The following is a 22,242-nucleotide window of genomic DNA, read 5'->3' as shown; positions in this document are numbered from 1 at the left end:
AGTTTTTAATAACGAAACAACATCCACAATGACATATCCCTTTACAGAACAACTCACAGAAATCAATCATCAGTCTATTTTAGACATTTTTGGGATGAAATACTTTTTATTCACTGCATTTATGTTTTATTTCAGGGAAAGATGATGTAGCTTTTTGGTAGAATGTCTCAAATATGGCTTGCATGGTCTGTGGCTTAAGTGTTTGAACTCTAAGCAGTGAAAATTAAACCACACTTAACTGAATTAAACTGAACATTGAAAACTGAACTGACCCGGTTTCAATTTACTATGATCTTTTATGGGAAGCTGCTTTGACACAATCTACATTGTAAAAGCGCTATAGACATAAAGATGAATGGGAAATATATATATATAAGTGAAACAAATTAAATAAACATGTGCAAAACACTGGACATAAGAGCTATTTTAAATTTATATATACTTTTTTATCTGGTAATCTAACTGTGCTAACTACTAATTATACATATACTAAAGAAACGTAACCCAAGGAGGACTATGCAAGTCCTTTTACACAAGACAGAACAAAATTGTTAAAGATATTGTGCAAAAGAGGTATTTAAAGTCTCGTTAAATTAAAATAAAACATTTTAGATGCTAGTTTCAGTCTGTTCGTTTTAAAGGGGAAGTTTTTGACTCTTCTAAAGCATAAAAATACTATAAAATGTTTGCAGATATTAAAGAGACATGGTAAGTGAACATTGTTGTTTATCTGAAAAACAATGCTGAAGTTAGATATTCTGCTTTGAAAATGTGTTTACCGTGCCGGAACTCTTTTTGTAATTTTAACCTGTCAATCTGGCAATCTGTGTTTGTATTTGTTTTAATCCAGGAATGCAATACCGAGTTCAACCACTGGGTGTTAAACTTCCATACTTCACATTTAAAGATATCTATTAGCTAGTGTGTTCCCAAAAATTCTAGTTTGGAATATAAAAAACTGATGTAAATATCCAAAGTTTGCAATTTATCACTTCCGCCTAAATTAATCAATGATTTTTTTTTTCGCATTACCTTACTCTTCAGATTTTTTTTTAATCAAATCTTGACCAATCAAATGCTCCCTGGTATCTGACAAACCCCTCCCCCTTCAAGACACATTTCAGTTGCTTTTCATTTGATCCACTTGAGCACTTTTTTGATCCATTTGAACACTCACTGGCAGAGCTAAAAACGAAATTCTATTGGTTGTTTTTTTTAAAAGGGAAGGAGCTGCTCTAAGTATGTCCCACCCTCTCTTAATTTCCAGTTGCGATTATGTCAAGCTTGAAGTAAAAAAATGCACATTTCAAAGCACTTCACTGGACCTTTATATTTAAAAAAAAGCAAGTTTACTAACATTTTATTCACTGTCATGTGGTCAGAAACCTTTATAAGTTGTTGTTGTTTTTTCTGTTGAACACAAAAGAAGATGTTCTGAGAAAAGCTGAAAATCAAATACTATTGAAGTCAATGGTTACAGGTTTTCAGCTTTCTTCAAAATATCATCTTTTGTGTTCAACAGAGGAAAGTCGAACCGGTTTAGAACATGTAAAGGGTGAGTAAATGATGATCGAATCATCAGTTTAAGAGTAACTTTTGTTTTTGCAGGAGTCTGGTCTCCACTCCTGTCCATCTCTCCTCGTCCGCTGAGGTGATGTCGTTTCTGGAGGGAGATTTATACAGAAAATATGTATATCTGACCCCTGTCCGGGTGCTGGGGCTTTTCAGCTCAATGCAGGACATGGGTAAGCTCTCTTTTCCCAGGAATCACTGCTGTGTGGTAGATGGAGATGCACTTTCCTGAATAAACTGTGAACCCGTATTTGTTTTTGGTTTAAAATAGAGATCATGATTTTCCCATGATTCTAGATTATTTTTGCATTATGATGAATTCCATCAAATTTGACTTTAAAAGTTTAGGTCAAGCTCTAATATTCAATGCAAGAAACAAGTGTTGCTTAATGAGTAATTGTATGCTAAATAAAAGTTTGTATTTGCATTATTTATTTATTTATTTATTTATACAACTAGAATCAGAATTATTAAACGCCCTGAATTATTATCCCCCTGTTTATTTTTTCCCCAATTTCTGTTTAACGTAGAGAGGATTTTTTCAGCACATTTCTAAACGTAATAGCTTTAATAACTCATTTCTAATAACTGATTTATTTTATCTTTGTCATGATGACAGTAAAAAATATTTGACTAGATATTTTTCAAGACACTTCTATACAGCTTAAAGTGACATTTAAAGGCTTAAAATTCAAAACTGATTTTATTCTTGCCGAAATAAAACAAGACTTTCTCATATATATCAGACATACTGTCAACATTTGCCTGCTTTGTTAAACATCATTTGGGAAATGTTTAAAAATGAAAAAGATCAAAGGGGGATGAATAATTCTAATTTCAACTGTATTCAATGAAATGATATTAAAATATTTTGTAAATAAATAAATATTTTATGTGCATATTATTCATATATTTATCTGTATATATACAAATATGTGTTTATACAGTGCTCAGCATACATGAATACACCCCTCACAAATCTCTCTTTAAAATACATATTTTATTAGAAAGCTATACAGTATTATATCTGTGCAAATAGATTTGATTAGTCAGTACTTAAGCCAAATCTGGAGCTCATCTAACAAAATAACTTACGATAACGGTACAAAAAAAACTTGTACAGCCAAATTTATATATTATAGAAAAATATTAAATACAAATTTAAAAAGGTGGAAAATCAAGAGAATAAAAAAATGAAGAATTTAGTTTTTGCAATTTTTGGCTTGAATTTAAATGAAATATCTTTCAATTTCTAAATATGTTTGGTGACTAAAATATTATTTTTTAGAAATGTGTCTGTTTAATAAGTCTGTTTTGTTTAAATGCACCAAAATACATTGCCTATATTCACAGAGAAATTGCTAATTTTCTAATTGGGGTGCACTCAATTATGCAGAGCACTGTATATAAAGATTGCCATCTGCAAATTTCTTGTAAAATAGCATTTTGCACAGGCTCCTATGTCTTAATTCAGTAATTTCACTCCAATAGCAAAAAAAATTGTTACTTTTATAGCTTGTAAAATAAAATAACTGATCATAAACATTAAAGGCTGAGAAAAATGCTCATTGTAGAAGAAAATTCCAGATGGCACTTAAATGTTTTTGCATATGAACTCTTCATGTACATAATAAAAAATGAGCACAAAGCTGTTATGTAAAAAAATGTATGTGATTTATTTATGATCAATCATTAAACTGGACTACAAAAAAAGTAAATTATTTTTTAAAAGGTAAATATCTTTAGTGCATTATTATTTTAATAAACAGAATACTGTATTTTCACATTCTGTCAAAATATTCAGCGTTTCAACTGTAATCATACAAAGCTCCAAGGAGACTTGTGTGCTCTAGAAAACTGTAAATATGACTCTAGATGATATTTGCCAAAAGGCTCATTACATATGAATACAGTAAACAATTACTTAAGAAATAATATTGCTCTATATCACCTAAATTTCACTATCCCTTTTTAAGGTTTGTAGTTCATTCTGAGTAGCCAGGTTGACTTGCTACTGATGGCTTTTTTGTTTTTTTACAATACTTCAAACAATATGCATATAAAGTACACAATTTTTTAAAAAAGGGTTTTGATTGTGTTCCTAAAAAAATATAAAAAATAAAAAATAAAAATTAGTGCAATGTGGTTTGACAGCTAACGAGTGTATTTCACGGGTGTCAAATTATTGCAAAATTGATTCCATGTACAAAAGAATCTCTCAGTCATGTGCTTTGTATGTCTTCAGGCGTATCTTCATTTGAAGAAGCGGCAAGACTCCTCAGAGGAGAGACCATTATTGGGCTGTTTGCCCATAAAGAGGCGGCAAAATGGTATCTGGATGTTTCACCACAACTATTCTAATGACGTAATATGCTTAAGATTATAACTTGCATTCAGAGGGGTTGTAAGGAACAAGATGTTACATGTGTGGAGGTTTCAGTGTGGCGTAAGACAGTGTTTTGTGTTTGATCAGGGTGGAGGGACTGTCAGTGAATCTGCCTGCTTTACTGGTGTCCCACGGTCCTGCACTTCCTCATCAGGTCTTTTCCCTCCCATCATCCTTGGCAACGGACCATGTCAAACTCATTCAACGAGTGGAGCTGGAGCGTTTTGTAAGTTATTTTGGTTGCAAATTCACCCCAGACTTCAAATATCGTGCTCCACAGTTGCACAATGAGACTTTATATTGGAATCACATGTGTTTTACTGGAAGTGTTCCTGCTGAAACATGAACCATCGCCCCATTCTGAGATCAACAGCACTCTGAAGCAGGTTTTCAATCAGGATGTCTTTGTACATTGCTGCATTCATCTTTCTCTCATCCTGACTAGTCTTCCAGTACCTGCTACTGAAAAACATCCCCACAGCATGATGCTGCCACCACCATGCTTCACTGTAGGGATAGTATTAGCCTAGTGGTGTGCGGTGCCTGCTTTTCTCCAAACGTAACGCCTGGCATTTACTTCAAAGTGTTCAATTTTAGTCTCATTAGAGCAGAGAATTTTATTTCTTATTGTCTGAGAGTCCTTCAGATGCCTTCTGGCAAATTCTAGACGGGGAGTGGCTTCTGTCTGGCCACTCCACCCTACAGGCCTGATTGGTGGATTGCTGCACAGATGGTTGTCCTCTCTGTACGGTTCTTCTCTCTCCACAGAAGAACACTGGAGTTCGGACAGAGTGACCATCAGGTTATTGATCACCTCCCTGACTAAGACCCTTCTCCCTTGATAACTCAGCTTAGATGGCCGACCAGCTCTAGGAGGAGTCCTGGTGGTTCCAAACATCTTCCACTTAAGGATGATGGAGGCCACTGTGCTCATTTGAACTTTCAGAGCAGCAGAAAAATTTTCTGTATACTTCCCCAGCCTTGTGCCTCGAGACAATGCTGTCTAGGAGGTCTACAGACAATTCCTTTGTCTTCATGCTTGGTTTGTGTTTTGACATGTACTGTCAACCCTGGGACCTTATATAGACAGGTGTATGCCTTTTCAATTCATGTCCAATCAACTGAATTGACCACAGGTGAACTCCATTTAAGCTGCTGAAACATCTCAAGAAGGATCAGTGGAAACAGAATCCACCTGAGCTCAATTTAGAGCTTCACGGCAAAAGCTATGAATACGTATGCACATTTGATTTTTCATGAATTGAGTAGGCTAAATTGTCCGTAGTGTATGACTGTGTGTGTGAATGAGTGTGTGTTGATGTTTCCCAGAGATGGGTTGCGGCTGGAAGGGCATCTGCTGCGTAAAAACGTGCTTGATATGTTGGCGGTCATACCACTATGGTGACCCCGGATTAATAAAGGGACTAAGGCGACAAGAAAATGAAAGCCATTTTGGAATAAGGCTGTTAACATAAAAAATAAATAAATAAATAAATATATATAACAGTAACATTTGGGCAGTCCATCAGGGTTGTCCTCCAAAGGCATATTTTTAATCTGGTGTAGAATATCTTCCTCTGAAGATAACACTCCCAGGCATTCGGTTGTAATAGTTGCCATGACTATTAATATGATTAAAATCATAAAAGTGTCATCTGGACCATTTCTTCCCTTATTGTCAGCAGAAAACTGACCCACTTCAGTGTGTCGTCCTTGACCTCTTCGAACTCTGTCAAAAGTGTCTCTTTTGTTTTTTCTCATTGCTTATAGCTGTTTTTGCAAGCATAAAAATATCTGAACATGTAAGTAAAGTTTTGTGTTAATTACAATTAATGTCATTAAGCCATCCAGACGTCACAAAATATAGCGTTTTTTTTTTTTTTGCAATCGGGAGATCACAATAATTAACCCTGAAAAGCCAAAGCAGCACAAGCACTACCAGATTACAGTTGTGTTTGTAATAAGTAAAACGCTAAACACATGCAAGCATTTCCTCTTTCTTTCTTTTTAATGAACTAGTCTGCAGTAACTGGGGTTATACAGAGAGTGGCCAACACAAAATACATGCATTCCTGATATGTGAGTCCCATCTCACACTCAATACACTACAATAACTATGGTATAATTTCAAAACATACGAAAGAGGGAGATTAAATTAGAATGTCACTTACCTGTTTAATAATGATTTGATCAGCTGTAGTTAGAAATGACGGCTCTGCTCAATGACAGGCTGATGGATACTGATGCGCTATATTTCCAAATTAGGCACTATGCTTATAAATAAACTGCGTAGTTGCCATCTAAACAACTACATACTAGTCTAAAGAAGCCTCAAAAGTACATTATGTTGTCCAACAGCTGCAATATTTTATTTATTTATTTTTAATGTAATTATATATATAATTATTTTATTATTATTATTATAGTGTTGTAGATTAGTAAACAAAACAAATAATCCCTTTTAAAATTTTGATTAAAAAAGTAGATAACTTTTAATTGCCAAACATTAACTAAATTGCAATGTTAATAATATAAATAAAAATAAATTAAAGGCAGCAAAATGATTATAGAAAAAAAGTAAAAAAATATACCAAGATGTAAAATTTTAATTTAAACTAATCCAATATAAATTTAAAAGCTAATTCAAATGTGTATATTATATATGATAATTGTACTTAAAATTAAATAGACACTAGTTATATAGCAATATAAACAAGCCTTCTTTGATCTATATCTTACTAGAAGCATGCAAGGATGAATTGTGAATCTTGCATGAACCTTCCACACAGTATGCATTTGAAGTCTCTTTGTTTCACTGGAAAAATACTAATAACAAGCTAAAAAATATGTTATGTGTTCCCATAATAGCCTGAACTGACAGTGGAGAATCTTCCCTGGTATTTGGAGCTTGAGAAACCTTTGCTGCTGCTTTTTATCGGAAAAGAGGAGAGTACAGAGAGCACGAGGTCTTTAGCAGAGATAAACCAACTGCTGGGTTCTGGACAGCTGGATTTCTTCTTACCCTGTTGGATCCATCTGTGAGAAGCATGATCTGTTTAACACATTTATCAAAGCCATGCTTATTTTTAGTAAACCCTTTGTTAATTCTCTGCTGTGGGCTTTAATTGTTTTAGTGGTCGTACACCTGTTGGGAGGTCCATCCTGGAGAAGTATCTGGGCTTTGTTCCTCCACTTCCATCTTTGGTGATTTCGCAGATAAAAACTGGAGGAGAGGTGTTTCTTTTCCCCTCTGAGCGCCCCCTAAAGGCTGAAAATATCCTGCGGTGGATTCATGATGTGGAAGACAGACATGAACAACCAGCAGGTGAGTCTTGTAGCTTTATTATAGACATTTACAATAAAAAAACAAAGTAAAAAAGACCAAATGAAATTATGTAAGGTACAATACTGTGCAAAAGTCCTAAACACTATAACAGCTTTGTTGGCCTCAGAATTTGTTACAATACATAATCAGTTTCTTTATTAAAAACAAACAGAAAATATAATTTATAAATATATATGTATATATATAGTGTAAATTCCAGTACAAAAACCTTGTAATAAACTGCATAAGCATTTTCTGTTACTTATTTTTCGTACGTTATATTATTTCAAACTACTTCAATGTCAATAAAAGTACCTTTGTTAAACTGTAGAGATGAATTTTCAACATCAAAAGTCGACAGAGCAGACATCAAAGTCCCATAATGCAATTCACAGCTGTAAATAAACAGAATACGCATGTAAATCACAAAATATGGAAATTGTTAATGAACAAATATTTTTTACAGTGTAACACTTTCTTCATACCTCCTTATTTCTGCTGTTCACAATACTTTATATTTGATTTCGACAAAAGTGTGTCCTTGTATTCATTGGCAATGCCTCTTACATGGTTTAAGTTTCATTAATCAATCATCACATGCCCCTGAAAATGCTGGCACAGAGTTCTCCGACATGCACCAGTATTCACGAGATCACACCCTGTCCATTCACAACCTCATCAACACTTTTTCCCCTAATACAATCCCTATTGTTGCCTGTGGTGGAAACAAACCCAATCACTCAGATCTAGCACTCAGCTCCAATGATGTCCTTCCAAAACGCGCTCTCATTCAGACGTCCCCAAAGACACAGCGCTCCATTCTGACGATAGATGGTCTCTTTCTCAAAACCTGCTCTGGCTTTATACCCATTTCTCAGCATCTCCCATCTGCTTCCTATGAATCTGAGAGGAAACCGTTGGCCCTAATTGTGTCTGATTGTTGTTATTATTATAAAGTTATTTCCCTGAAACCTTCTGCTGGACTCTTGGGGGGCCTGGGGACATTTTTTGGCAGCTTTTTGCATTTCCAGATTTAAAAAAAAATGGCTTCATCAGTCTGTCGGTTATAAAATGTGTGTTTTGTGAGGACTGATGAAGCACTTTATTCATCAGAAGATACTTCTAAAATTTCATATGCCAGTGAGATGCGGAGGAAATACAATTGTCTGCACATCATCCTTGAAGCATTAGTCTAATTGTGATTAAATGTCCTGTTGCTATTGGAACCAATATATGTGCTGTTTTTTGACTCTTGGTAGTGGAAAAGACACATTATAGTTGTATGGTCCCATAGGTTTGATTACAATGTCTGTGTAACAGTGACTAGATGTGTGACTGTGTGATATAGTCCATTTTTTTCCATTGCTCATTCCTGGGTTTGTCCTCTTTTCTGTGTGACCAGAGAAAGGTTTCGGTCTACACACACACACACACGCTTTTTATTTGGCATTTTGATTGAGTTGGTGTACTAGTTATGGTGTACAATTATATCATCATTGTTTTAAGAATTAAAATTCAAATCATGATAGCAAAAATACCCCTCTTTAGTATTTGTTTTTTTACATTTGTAAGTTAGGCTGGGCAGTATGATTGTATATACCGGTACTGCAGAATAAATTGTTTACTGTTATAGATTTTATTTTTGTGTGTACAGTGACATGTAAATTAGTGGGTGTGGCTACCTCCTGGGCAGTGCGTTACCCTGAGCAAGATTCTGCTCATGACACTTAAGGAAGTGCTGACTGGAGCACTCATAACAAGATCCGGTCAGCAATCTGACGTAATCTTTATAAAAGCTGCGGATCTCAGTACAGAATAACTCTGTGTACAATTTCCCCTAGTAAGATAAATCACTAGTGTAGCTCTAAAGTCTCTGCTGACTAACAGCCTCCCCCAGGTCCAAATATGCTCTGTGCCCTGGCACACGGTCTAACAGGGTTGTGCTTATTCTCTTTATGAGTTATGGGTGTGTTTTCAGTGTAACATGAATTAAACCAGGGGTCACGAATCACGGTCTTGGAGGGCCGGTGTCCCTGCAGGGTTTAGCTCCAACTTGTCTTAACACACCTGCCTGGTTGTTTCAGGTATACCTAGTAAGACCTTGTTTAGCTTGTTCAGGTGTGTTTGATTAGGGTTGGAGCTAAAATCTGCCGGACACTGGCCCTCCAGGAATAAGTTTGGTGACCACTGCGTTAAACCAATCAGAGTCTCATCTCACATTCCCTTTAAGAGTCAGTTGTGTCGCGCTCTGGCGCATTTGCTATTTATATGTCAGACTTTTTAAATGAAAAAAGCTGAACGCTACACTAACAAGAAAACTGTTTAACAGTCCATCTGCAGCATGAGGATAAAGAATGAGCCTCCTCCATTCGGCCTCCTTACTTTCTCTTTATTTTTACTCTTTACTTTACTTCTTTACTTGCATGGATAAGGTGTTGTACGCACTCCTGTGAGGACATTTATTAGCCTATATATTTTTTGAATTTGTTAAGTGCAAAGATTTGTTTCAAAACTATTTCTAAATCCAGTTCTAATTTCCAGCAAATGAATAAATCAACAATAATAACAAAGTGTGGTCAAAAAACTGAGTTATATCCAAACATACATTCTATTCCTATGTCCATATGGTGATGCAGACGTCTCCAAAACCTGACAGGTGGACAAATCTAAACTTCTTTTTATTAAAACAAAAATATAAATAATACAGCTTATTATAACATTACATAAACGCAAATTTCAAGAAAAACAGAAAAAGCCCCCCGAGATGAAGAAGGCAAGGAGGCAGTGGATTTTATATTCATGTAGAAAATAATAATTTTTGTAACATTTTAATCCTTTAATGTGTTTAATATGAAAAGGTATTTGTGTATTGCTGTAAATCCTGTGAGTATTAAGCAATGTGTAAACGTTTGGACCTGCATAGGTGTATAACTAATGCGCTCTTTGCTGAACTTTTAGTTGGTCAATGGCGCGGCCTTTTTTAGTTCTTTAAAAATGCAACACACCAACAATGCGCCTTAACACAACTCCTTTTTAGACCGGAACACCCATGGGTGCAAATGGATTTGCTATTTGGCGCAAAACGTGAAAATTACAGTTGCGCTGGTCTGAAAAAAGCAAAAAATCGCGCCAAACTCGTCTTCTGCCTTAAACTAATAAAATGGAGAGGAAAACAAGATTGACCTTAATGGATGATTTGTTCCTAGATAGATCAATCACAAGTCTGATTTTAATTTATTGTGAGAAGCCATCATTAGTGGGGAATAAAAATCATAAACCTAAAAATGAACACTTCTCAAAAATGCACCAGCAGAAAAGATATCAGCGTTAGCACAGCCAGAGTTAAAAAAAAAAAAAAAAAAGTAAAATATCAAATATTGTGCATCCCTACTAAATATAACAAAGTTCAAAATAAAAGTCCTTTTCATTTCTGGTTCAAAAAGTGAGAAAATATCCAGTGAGTGGCAGTTATGTGAGCACAAATGTCTTGTTATGGCCAGACTAGTTCCAGCTGATAGAAAGGGAACAGTAACTCAAATAACCTCTCATTACAACCGAGGTATGCAGAAGAGCATCTCTGAATGTACAACAAGTACAACTTTGAAGCGGATTGGCTACAGCAGCAGAAGACCACACCGGGTGCCACTCCTGACAGCTAAGAACAGGAAACTGAGGCTACAATTCACACAGGCTCACCAAAATTGAACAATAGAAGATTGGAAAAATGTTGTCTAGTCTGATGAGTCTTGATTTCTTCTGCAACATTCAGATGGTAGGGTCAGAATTTGGCATCAACACCATGAAAGCATGGATCCATCCTTCCTTGTATCACCGGTTCAGGCTGGTGAGGTAAAAGTGTGGGGGATATTTTCTTGGCACACTTTGGGCCCGTTTGTACCAATTGAGCATCTTATCAATGCCACAGCCTACCTGAGTATTGTTGCTGATCATGTCCATCCCTTTATAAACACAGTGTATCCATCTTCTGATGTCTGCTTCCAGCAGGATAACTCGCCAAGTCATAAAGCACGAACCATGTCTGATTGGTTTCTTGAACATCACAATGAGTTCACTGTACTCAAATTACCTCCACAGTCACCAGAACTCAATCTAATAGAGCACGTTTGGGATGTGGTGGAATGGGAGATTTACATCATGAATGTGCAGCCAACAAATCTGCAGCAACTGCGTGATGCTATCATGTCAGTATGGAGCAAAATCTCTGAGGAACATTTCCAGTACCTTGTTGAATCTGTCATGAAGAATAAAGACAGCTCTGAAGGCAAATTGGGGTCCAGACCAGTGCTAGTAAGGTGTACCTAATAAAGTGGCCGGTAAATGTTAATCATTGCTATGAAATTGAATTTTCTATTTATATTTATAAGATATGATATCTTTAAAGTAATACAAGTAATGTCACAAAAAAGAGCTATATTTTCCTAAACATCAACTTGATCAAAATTGTAGTTGATTTTATCCAACAAGATGTTAAAATCAAGTTACTTTTTTGCACTATATCATCTGTTGCTATGAAAATATATAAAAAAATAAACTGTCTATATCACTAACCCCTGAATTTCAATGCCTTTTAAATATAGCATTTTAATTTATTGGCCCAGAAAGCAATAACTTCTGTTATTCTGGTCTCTAGCTCTAGTCTCGTTCAATTCAGTGTAAATCTATTTTAAAAATCCTCCGTTTTATAGTCCTCCAGCAGATAATAATAAGTCAGACTTCGTGGAAAAGTAATATAACGCCTCATCTCTTCAAACTGCTTGATTTGAGGTATGGGAAAAAACCTCTAACTGTAAGTACGGGCAATATTAATACTGATGCTCATCTTGGCCATTACCACTAAAATGTGTTTGGAATCAATATATTTCTCATTTACAAAATAATTCAGATGGCCCAGATGTCCGCTTTTCCTGTAATTTGAGCAACCAATGTTGTTTTGGTGGTTGCTATGCATTTTGTGAGCAGGCTGATTAATCCCACCGCACCACAGACATTAGCGATACCAGGAGACTCTGGGCATCATTGACTCACGAGAAGAGCAGCGGTAGTGATAGTGCGGAATTTGTCTTTTCATATGTAGAAGTATGAACGTCTTTCAGAATTTAAGCTACCATATCGCCTTTGTAATAAACACACACAATCACAAATTATGTCATGTAATTTTGAATTTGAGCAATATTGTCTGATGTTTTGGAAAATGATTGTGAGAGAAATTTCTAGGAAGTAACCATGCAATGTTATTTTGATTATGGACTATTTCTTAAGTGTTTGCAGAAGCCTTAAAGAGATAGTTCTTCCAAAACAAAAAGTCTGTCATCATTAACTCCTCTTTCAATTGTCACAAACCAGTTTGAGTTTGCTTTTATTTTGAATAGTTATTTTGAAAGATATTGGAAACTGGTAACCACTGACTTGTCCTACTTTGGAAGCCAATGGTTACAGGTTTTTTAAATATCTTCTTTTGTGTTCAACAGAAAAAGGAAACTCTTAAAGGGCCACAAACCCCCCTGTCCCAGCAGGGTGTTTTCACACCTCTAGTTTGAAAAAAGTCAGGAAAATGGGTAAGTCCCAGCTATGTTTAGGTGGGAGTGTTAAGTGGTGAAGAGGGAAGTGTTTGCATGAAAAGGGGAGTTTCAGGTTGAGTACACACTGATTTTCACGGAGGCAAAACAACACACAGACGCAGGGTAGAAAGACAGTGACTATGGCCCCGTTTACACTAGTGCGTTTTAGTTTTAAAACGGCGTTGTAGAATGAAAACGATCCGCGTCCACACTCGCGTTTTACCCAGCGTTTCTGAACTGCTCTCCGTCCACACCAAAACGCTGAAAACGCACATCACGTGACTACACACACACTCTCGGGCAAGCGCTCCAGCATTTCTACCCAGATGAGAGCTCTGCTTGTCGGACTGCTCATCACGCATCTCCCGCTGGATCTAATCTCACTATATTTGCTAAACGTGATATTTCATTCATGTTGTTGTCTTTATCTAACGACATAGGCCAATTCCTTGACTTTGGTCATTGGAATCTATTAAGCTACTTGTTCACGGGTAACATGTTTTGGTTAAGCGCAAAGATAAGTTAATGATTAATCCAGGTACATTGACTGATCGCTTGCCTTTATTTCCTACAATGTATAAACTTATTGTATGTTATACTTTTATAATTATCGATTATTAAAACTGATATTCAGCAAAAGAGAGGGTGCGTTTCGTATTTTCACTGAAATTGAAAGGAGGCAGTTGTTATCGGCTCCGTTTTGTTATAAATATCCACACAGTGAAGATGACGCTCATATATGCAGCACGACGCCTCAACATTTCTGCTGTCTGTTAAGTTGCTAATATTAAAAAGAAAATAGGCAATTCCTTAAATCATGTTTACATTTTATTGTTGAGAAAGTGAAACAACGTAGCCAGGGTGATGTGAATGAAGTTATAAAGTACACTGTTCCCTTTGAAGATTTACCCGTGTCCTCGGTATGTTTTCCATATCAAACTGAGGGAGGGAGACTGCAGCCTTGATCAAACTTGCGAAGTCTTAACTTACAAGAAGAGGATGTGAGACTGAACTGTGTGTGTTAGGCTACTTAATATTGAGGAAAAGCCCCAATCAGAGAGGCGAACGTTTGCAGCCCCGCCTCCGTTTTCAGATGTCTCCGTCTTTCCCCATCCACACTGAGACGGAGCAGCAGCGTTTTAGAATGAAAACGGCCTCTCCAGCGTTTTCGAAACGCTCCGTTTTCGGCGCTCGAGAACTCCGGCGTAGTGTGGACGGATGGCGTAACCGTAGCAACACTTATGCGTTTTCAAACTAAAACGCACTAGTGTAAACGGGGCCTATGTTTAAATGGACATCAGTAATCAAATTATTTGCCAAATTATTAATTTGTCGACTTCAACTGCAGTTTGGCAATTTTACTTTCATTCAGGCACATTTCATGCATGCCCCCCATGACAAACGAGATAGTGGTTGCGAGGAACTTCTGGAAGAGTGTTGTTATAATAGAATGTTTGATACCGCACGCCTTATGAGACGAAAAAAAACCTTTGCATTTCTCGGTAACTTACATGTAATAGCGTAAGAAAGCTGTGTGTGTATAATAGACTATCCTGTCACAAAATGCGGTGAAAATCCAACATGACTGTAATAGTTTGATTAAGGTATTTACATGTTTACATTCAAAGAGCAGCATTTACAGCGGATCTTTCACTCCATAATATTGTAGTGATATTGACGTACTCAAATCATTTTGACTAAGCGATGTCTTTAAAAACTGAAAACGTACTGCTACCAACTAACTTTGCTTCTATATAAACATAAACAGAGAACACTGATCACATACTTAACAAATCTGTAGAGACAGGACAATCAACACCAACTGGAACCACGTCTTTTAAAAGTGTGACGTCTTTTAAAAGAAAACGAGTAGCAAACCCAGTTTTTACCATTTCCACAAGTGAAAAGCTCTTGGTTAAAAAAAATCTTTCTTACAAACGTATATTTGTGGCGTGTTAGCAGACCACTGTAATCCACACGTGAGTTCAGCTGTGCTCTCTGGGAATTGAAAACAAAACCTTTGTTGCAGCACATATATAAACGCATTACTGACGACCCATGTCTCTAAACAGTTCTTCCTCCACTTGTTTTAATTACAGTTGGCAACAATGTGGAATCTCTGTAAACACTGTAACAGGTAAGGACAGTCTTGGAAGCTATCATGCGAATTAATGAAGTTGCACCTCATTCACAATTGAGCGCATTAATTGCACTTTTAAGACCGGAAGAACGAATTTGCTTGAAATAATGCAAAAACAACCAATTTTCACTTTTTAGTGAAACGTGTGTCCTAATAGGGTTTTTAGCAACGTGGGACACGTATATGGCTGTCAACATCTCAAACAATGTGTTTTGGTGTTTCGTGATTTTTAAAGGTTTTAGAGCCAGTTTAGGGGTGAGTAAATAGTTATTTGGATGAACTATCGGTTTAAAATAATATTTGAGATGTTTAATGAGATAGATCCACTGGATAATCTTGTTACACTATAAAAATGCTGGGTTATTTCGATCCAAATTTGGGGAAAATAAGTGAAAATCATAACTGCTGTTTGTTTTTTAAAATGTATAACTCAACATTAACCCAACAACTGGGCGTGTAAAAATTTAACCCAAATTCAGCTTGAAATAACACATAGTTTTAATTAATGTAGATAACATTTTTTGATGTGAATCAAGGAATTTATTTATTAAATCAGGGGTTCGTACAGGAGCTGGAAATTCTTGAAAATGCTTAAATATTAATCTACTGTTTTCAAGGTTTTAAAAGTGCTTAGATTTTGGATAAGGTGTTTGAAACCGCTTGGAAAAGTAATTGTTTTGCTTTCAGAAGAATTTACTTTACTTAATAGGTAATGATTATCCAATAAATCTTTTTGCTTTTGCATAAGATGAAAACTGGAGTCTGCACATGTGCTGTAGCATCATCTGCCTGTACTTATAGAATATGCACCTTTTAAAAAATAAGATAAATATAAATTTAAGATTAAACACACATTAAATACACATTTAAGATATGAGTAAACTACGTGTAATAAATTAAATAACAGTATTTCAATGTTGGTCTAGGGAAAAACATCAAAAAATTTTCTTTGAGTACAATCTTGTACTACAGAATACTATTAAAATGGCATATGTATGTAAATACTGTATGTAATTTGCCACACTTATAATTATTATTATTATAACCTTTATTTTACCAGGAAAAACGCATTGAGATTAAAAATCTTTTTTACAAGAGCGTCCTGGTCAAGATCAGGCAGTGCACATGTCACATGGGTCTAACAAACAACAAATAAAAAAACAGTTAACATGAACCACACTGAAAAACTATTCAAAACATCTACAACCTGTTTCAACTTATAAATCTTTTGTAGTCTTTTTAAAAGCATTTAGTAAAATCAACTTTTAAAACTGCAACTTTGCTTGTAGATTATTCCATGCAAAAGGTGTTGCGTATTTAAAAGCCTTTTTCCCCATCTCAGTCCGCACTTTAGGAACAGACAGTAAATATCCTTTGACTACAGGCTTTTTACAAATGTAATTCTGTAGATATGATGAGAGTAAACCCAGTATAGATATGTAAGCTTAACTACTCCTCTCTTTTAATTATCTCTAATTCTTAATGTGCCACGGACAAGAAACATGTTGCTTTCCAACTAGTCTTTGCTTGCAGTTTTCAATGGTATGTGTGTGATGTCATTGAGAAGGCAGACAAACTGTAGCAAATCATTTCCAGAAGGGAACTTAAACAAAGAATGGCTACCAAAGCAGGGTATTTTGACCTGGACATGCTGTTGTTAGAAAATCCTCAAAAAAACAAAGAAATCCCAAAAGTTGACACTCTGTTGGGCAAGTCTACCTAGCAACACCAGATCCATCATTTCTCTTTTGTTTTGGCATGTTCGCATGAGTCCATTAGAGCTTTTATTGGTCAGTGTCACAGACGTGATTGAACCTGTCATGGAGGACCGAAACAAAACTCTCAGTGTGTTGGGACTTTGTGAAGCATTCCAGATGAGACATTCAGTGCAAAACAATACTTTTCTGAGAGAATTTGTTTGTGTTGTTTCTTGGCCAAATATTAACAAATTCTTAAATCAAGAAGCATATTCTTGTCCAGTAAAAATGAATGTCTTTCTTTCTGAAAATGTCAAAATTAAGTAAGCTTTTCTTTAAAATATGCTAAATAATTGGTCAGAAATGTTCTTCAAATTATTTAAATGTTCTTTGATTAAGTATTTGTTGAAAGGTAGAACAAAGATTGTTCTCCCGTATGACATAACTGTGAAAACACCCTTTTGGAACCTGCAATATGAGACAAAACAGTAATTTCTTCCATAACATACTTAGTCCCTTAAATAACAGTCAGAATCAAGCTGATATCGTGTCTAAACCTGGCATTAGTGTGTGGTTCTTTTTATTTTAGGCATCATGTTTTTATCAGTGGACTGGAAAATAGTTTCCAGTTGCATCCAAGAAAGGAATCTGCAATTATTTCTCACAGTATGAAGGAAACTTTAACACTGTCTAGGCATATTTTCCATCTTTTCCAGCAGTGTATTTTCCATATACACAGCAGAACCAGTATATCTGATCTAACACTTCTGTGTTAGATGGTTACAACTCTTAGGTTCACCAAAACCACGTTCATCTGGCCAGAAATACAGTAAACGTTGAAACATTGCAAAATGTGATTGCAGTTTAAAATTGCCGTTTTTTTTTTTTTTATTACATTTTAAAATGTAACTTATTGCGTTGGTTTTTCAACATCATTTCTGCAGTCATCAGTGCTAATCCAAATATGCTTATTTGATGTGTAAGAAAAAGTCTTATTTTTTATAAATGTTGAAATAGAGTTGATTTGTTTTTGTGGAACTGCAATTTTACAGTCAATGTTTATCAGTTTAATTCATTTTAATTAAATTAAAAGTGTTTTTTTTTAAATCAGTTTAGTCCATTGTTATCGAATAAAATGATTTCTTTCTTTTTTTTTTTAATCCTTACTGAACTAAATATTTTAAATAGTACTGTATTTTTTAAGCAGTAGATACAACATTTTCAGTTTCTTTTTGGACTGTGAATGTACTTTGAGCAGTGTTTAACCTCATGAAATGAGCAACCGTAAGTATATAGCAAAACACATTTGTCACAAATTGTTTTATTGGAGTCTGTTACGGCATTTAGCTTTGTTTTCTTTTTTATTATATTTTAAAATGTAATTTATTTCCTTGATTTTTCAGCATCATTATTTATTTATTTTGTTTATTTGGCAGGGACAGTGTACATTAATTAGCATTTCTGCCAATGCACCAGAATTAGCCCGAAGGCTATTTTTCATCTGTTGTCCATTAACAACCTAGAAAAAACAATACAAAAATTATACAATCTATCAAACATATTTAAAAAGTACTAAAATAGACATGGTCATATAGATGTTAAAAGAGAATATTTACAAATTAAGCTAAAACACCAACATTTTGTAATTGAGATAAAAATAGTTGAAACACATTTAAACAACAGATCATTAAGATGGTGGGCACAATAGGAAACATGCTAGTTTCAATTTAATCAGAATGATGACACGTCTGATTCTCTATAAACCAGGGTTTTAAATGTTTTTTGAATATATTAAATGAGGTTATCTCTCTGATGCTGCCAAGGACAGAATTCCACTCCTGTGCAGCTGTAACTGAAAAAGCACCCTGACCAAAGGACCAATGATTAGTCACGTCTTCAGTGCCAATTTAAATATGCTTATTTGGTCTGTAAGAACATTTGTCATATTTTTATGAATATTGAAATATAGTTTTCCGTTTAATACATCTTTATTGAATACAAATATTAAATTATTTTTAAATAATACTTAGCCAAAACTTTTACATGTTTATCAATTTGATCCATATTGATTTCTTTTTTTAATCCTTACATAACCAAAGATTTTAAACAGTACTGTTTTTTTTAACCATAAAAAACTTTAGAAAACATTTTTAGCAACATTTTCAGTCTCTTTTTGGACTGTGAATGTACATTTCAGCAGTGTTTAAACTCATAAAAATGACCAACCCTCAGTATATAGCATTTGTCACAAATTGTTTTATTGTTGTCTGCTACGGCATTCAGCTTAGTTTTCACTAGAATTAAATTTTTTATTATGTTTTAAAATGTAATTTATTCCCTTGATTTTTCAGCGTCATTGCTCTAGTGTTCAGTGTCAATTCAAATATGCCTAATTGGTTTTTTAAAATATTTGTCTTATTTTTATAAATTGTTACGACTAAAGTTTATTTATTTGTTTTTGTTGCTCATTGCATGTGTCCTTTTCTGTTTCCCGCCTACTTGTGTTGTTTTCTGTTATCTCAAAGGCTCCTATTTTAATGTGATCGGATTAGCTGCTAGTCGCAGAGAGCCATAAAAGAGAGCTTCCGGCAGAGTTCGAGGAGCTGATTTGTGGTGCGACGGTTGCTGGGAGTGGAAAGCTCCTGGATTCACCTACCCCTCTGGCTGACAACCAAACTCTATTCTTGTTGAAATGTCCATGTATGCTTGCAACTTTTTGAGAGTTTGAGCTTGACGGGGTGGCCTGCCTATTTATTTGATTACTTTTGTCTTGGTTTATGTGTAGAGAGGAAAGTAAACTACCTGTATTTTTCTTTAAAGACTTACAAGTTATTTAGTTTATTTATTTTGCAGAATCTTTTGTTTGTTATTTTGGCCTGCGGCCACCCTGAAGAGATTCTCATTTAAATTGCATTTTTTTAATATAATAAATCTATTCAATTACTCTCAACTGAGTGTCCACGTTTGGTTGTCGACCGAAGGTAATCCTTTGCATACGTTTTTGTTTGTTTGTTTACTCTGCACTGTAAAACCCAACAGTCAACTTTATCAAATGAAATGAGTGTAGTTAACTCAAAATGTACTGAAAGTTAATTCTACTCATTTGAAAAGAGTTTTGAACTCAGTGTTGAAGGTAATGAGTTAATTAAATACCTCATTACTTAAAGTAATGAGATTTCACAGTACTTGTATAGATTAGTTAACTCAACTGGTTTGTTGCAATCGGTTTCCTGAAACAGTTTGACTTCACTCTTTGGGTTTTACAGTACTCAGTTGGTTTGAGTTCTCTTCATTTATTGGGTTTTACTGTGCTCTAATTGCTTAGTTTACCTCAAATGGATTGAGTTCACAGTACTCATTATGATTTGTTTTTGAACTTAAATGGTTTGTTGCAATCGGTTTCCTCCAATGGTTTGAGTTACTTTAACTTATTGGGTTTTGCAGTGTGAAAAATTCACCTCCCACAACCTTCCTTCATCATATTTTCCCCTGGACTTGGGATGTAATTGAATATTGAAGTATAGTTTTTGTGCAACTGCAATTTTTACGGTCAATGTTTAATCTATTTTTATTGAATAAAAATATGAAGTTATTTTTTAAAGATCCTTATGGAACCAAAACTTTTAAATCCTTATCACTTTAATAAATATTTATTGAATAAAATTATTAATTTCTTTTTTTTATCCTTACAGAACTAAATATTTTAAACAGTACTGTATTTTTTGACCGATAGAAACTTTAGAAGACATTTTTAGTAAGAAAGTCTCTTTTTGGACTGTACATTTCAGCAGTGTTTAAACTCATTAAAATGACCAACTCTCAGTAAATGTATATATAACTCAGTATATAACTCTCAGCCAGTTCAAATATTATTTGCTGTGTAAGAATATTTCTTAATTTTATGCATATTGAAGTATAGTTTTTGTGGAACTGCAATTATTATGGTCGATGTTTGTCCATTTAATCCATCTTTAATTAATTTTTTTTTATCATTACTGAACCAAAAAGTATGAATGTTTAATTTAATCTACAATTAATAAATAAAAGTATTGATTGTTTTTTTTTTTAATTCTTACTAAACCTAAAAATTCTCTTTTTGGACTGTGAAAGTACTTTCAGCAATGTTTAAACTCATAAAAAATGACTAATCCTCAGTATATAGCCAAACACATTTGTCACAAATTGTTTTATTGGAGTCTGTTACGGCATTTAGCTTTGTTTTCGCAAGAATCGCAGTAGATTAGTTTACATTTTCAGAGTTTCCACACTAAGACATCTGGAACCACTTGCCACTCTCATTAATAAACCTTCCAGGTATAAAGCATTGTTGACTCCCTAATTGTGCTTTTGTTGTCAAATAGCATGTACGCAGAGCATTTCCTCGACAACTTACATGCAAGCTCCTCTGTTCTTCGTCATAGGCTTTCTTGAAACTGTGAGTTTGACAGCGATTTCATTCTCCGTTTTTGCTCTTCTGTTCCTTCAGGCTTGATTCCAGATGTGAAATGGGGTCCTCCTGTGCCATTCTTTGACTTTTTGGCAATAATGGACCAAGAAGCGCCGACTTACGCAGCACAGAAAGCTCCTAAAACGAAGAATGGGGGCAGAGAAAACCACAAAGAGCAGAATCATGTGACCCCTAACCAAAGTCAGGGCCCACATCCATCAGCAAACCCCCAAGCACCTCGCAGGCACTCTGAACTATAACATCAAGCCCTCTCGCCGCAACAGGGGTTATGTAAGCATTTCACATGACTGCTTGACATCTGCTGGATTCCACTTTGCAAGTGCTGTTAACATCATTCAGTTGTTTTCGAAAGTGTTTATACATCAATATGTCCGTATCACACTTACTTTTTGCGAATCAAATGGACTTTTCCAAATCAAATCAAGCATACGTGCGGATAGTTTACATTTTTGTGCTGTAACTTTATATATGTGCATCTGGTTTAGTCTTTGAGAGTGCGTTTATTTATTTAAAGACTTTATGTAAACATTTTATGCGAAATTTTTTTCTAATTCGTACAGCATGTGCCTGTTTGGTAATCGTTTTGTACAAATACAGAGCTACACATATGGGTGACATTTGTAAAATTCCTACATTGTGTGTTTATTCACTCACGAAAGAACAGCAACTGGCTTATTTTTCCTTTTTCTTTTTTTTTTTTTTAACGTACCATCCTAGAAAGTCTGACTTGAAAGCGGAAAGAGGCTGCATCTTTTTTTGATTGTGTTGTTAAAGTAAATTAGCGTCACGTTTAACGAGGGTGGAACTACTTTTTAATGCAAACCAAAGTTATGAAATAAGTCTTTCGTGTTTTTCTAGGAGCTGAATCTAGTGTTAAACCCTATTGCAGATGTTTTCAGGAACATCTTAAATAACTGTGTTTTTGGTCATGCAATTTGATCCCTGGAATGTGCTTGGATGCATAGATGAGGTCAACGTTAAAGCCGTCATGGAAACTCCATAACAGTTATTTAGGCACCTATTTTCTTACATATTTTCCTTAGCTCTGTTTTGAGCTTCTGTATTGGACATTAGA

At 35.0% G+C, this 22,242-nt stretch overlaps 1 protein-coding gene across 1 annotated transcript in view; it reads left to right on the top strand.

The window, feature by feature from the left end:
• txndc16 (thioredoxin domain containing 16) overlaps positions 1-21,793 on the top strand; it is a 45,969-nt gene extending 24,176 nt beyond the window's left edge. Inside the window, exons 14-19 of the mRNA XM_087290206.1 lie at positions 1,609-1,745; positions 3,818-3,902; positions 4,046-4,184; positions 6,827-6,996; positions 7,093-7,283; positions 21,186-21,793. Of these exons, the coding sequence (XP_087146332.1) occupies positions 1,609-1,745; positions 3,818-3,902; positions 4,046-4,184; positions 6,827-6,996; positions 7,093-7,283; positions 21,186-21,406 (943 nt within the window). The 3' untranslated portion in view covers positions 21,407-21,793. The remainder of the gene's footprint in view (positions 1-1,608; positions 1,746-3,817; positions 3,903-4,045; positions 4,185-6,826; positions 6,997-7,092; positions 7,284-21,185) is intronic.
• The last annotated feature ends 449 nt before the right edge of the window (positions 21,794-22,242 follow it).

The sequence above is a fragment of the Danio rerio genome, chromosome 17, assembly GCF_052040795.2.
Source record: "Danio rerio strain M-AB ecotype USA chromosome 17, GRCz13ab, whole genome shotgun sequence".
NCBI lineage: Eukaryota > Metazoa > Chordata > Actinopteri > Cypriniformes > Danionidae > Danio > Danio rerio.
The sequence above is the reverse complement of the archived record's forward strand: the minus strand, read 5'-3'. Positions and strand labels throughout refer to the sequence as shown.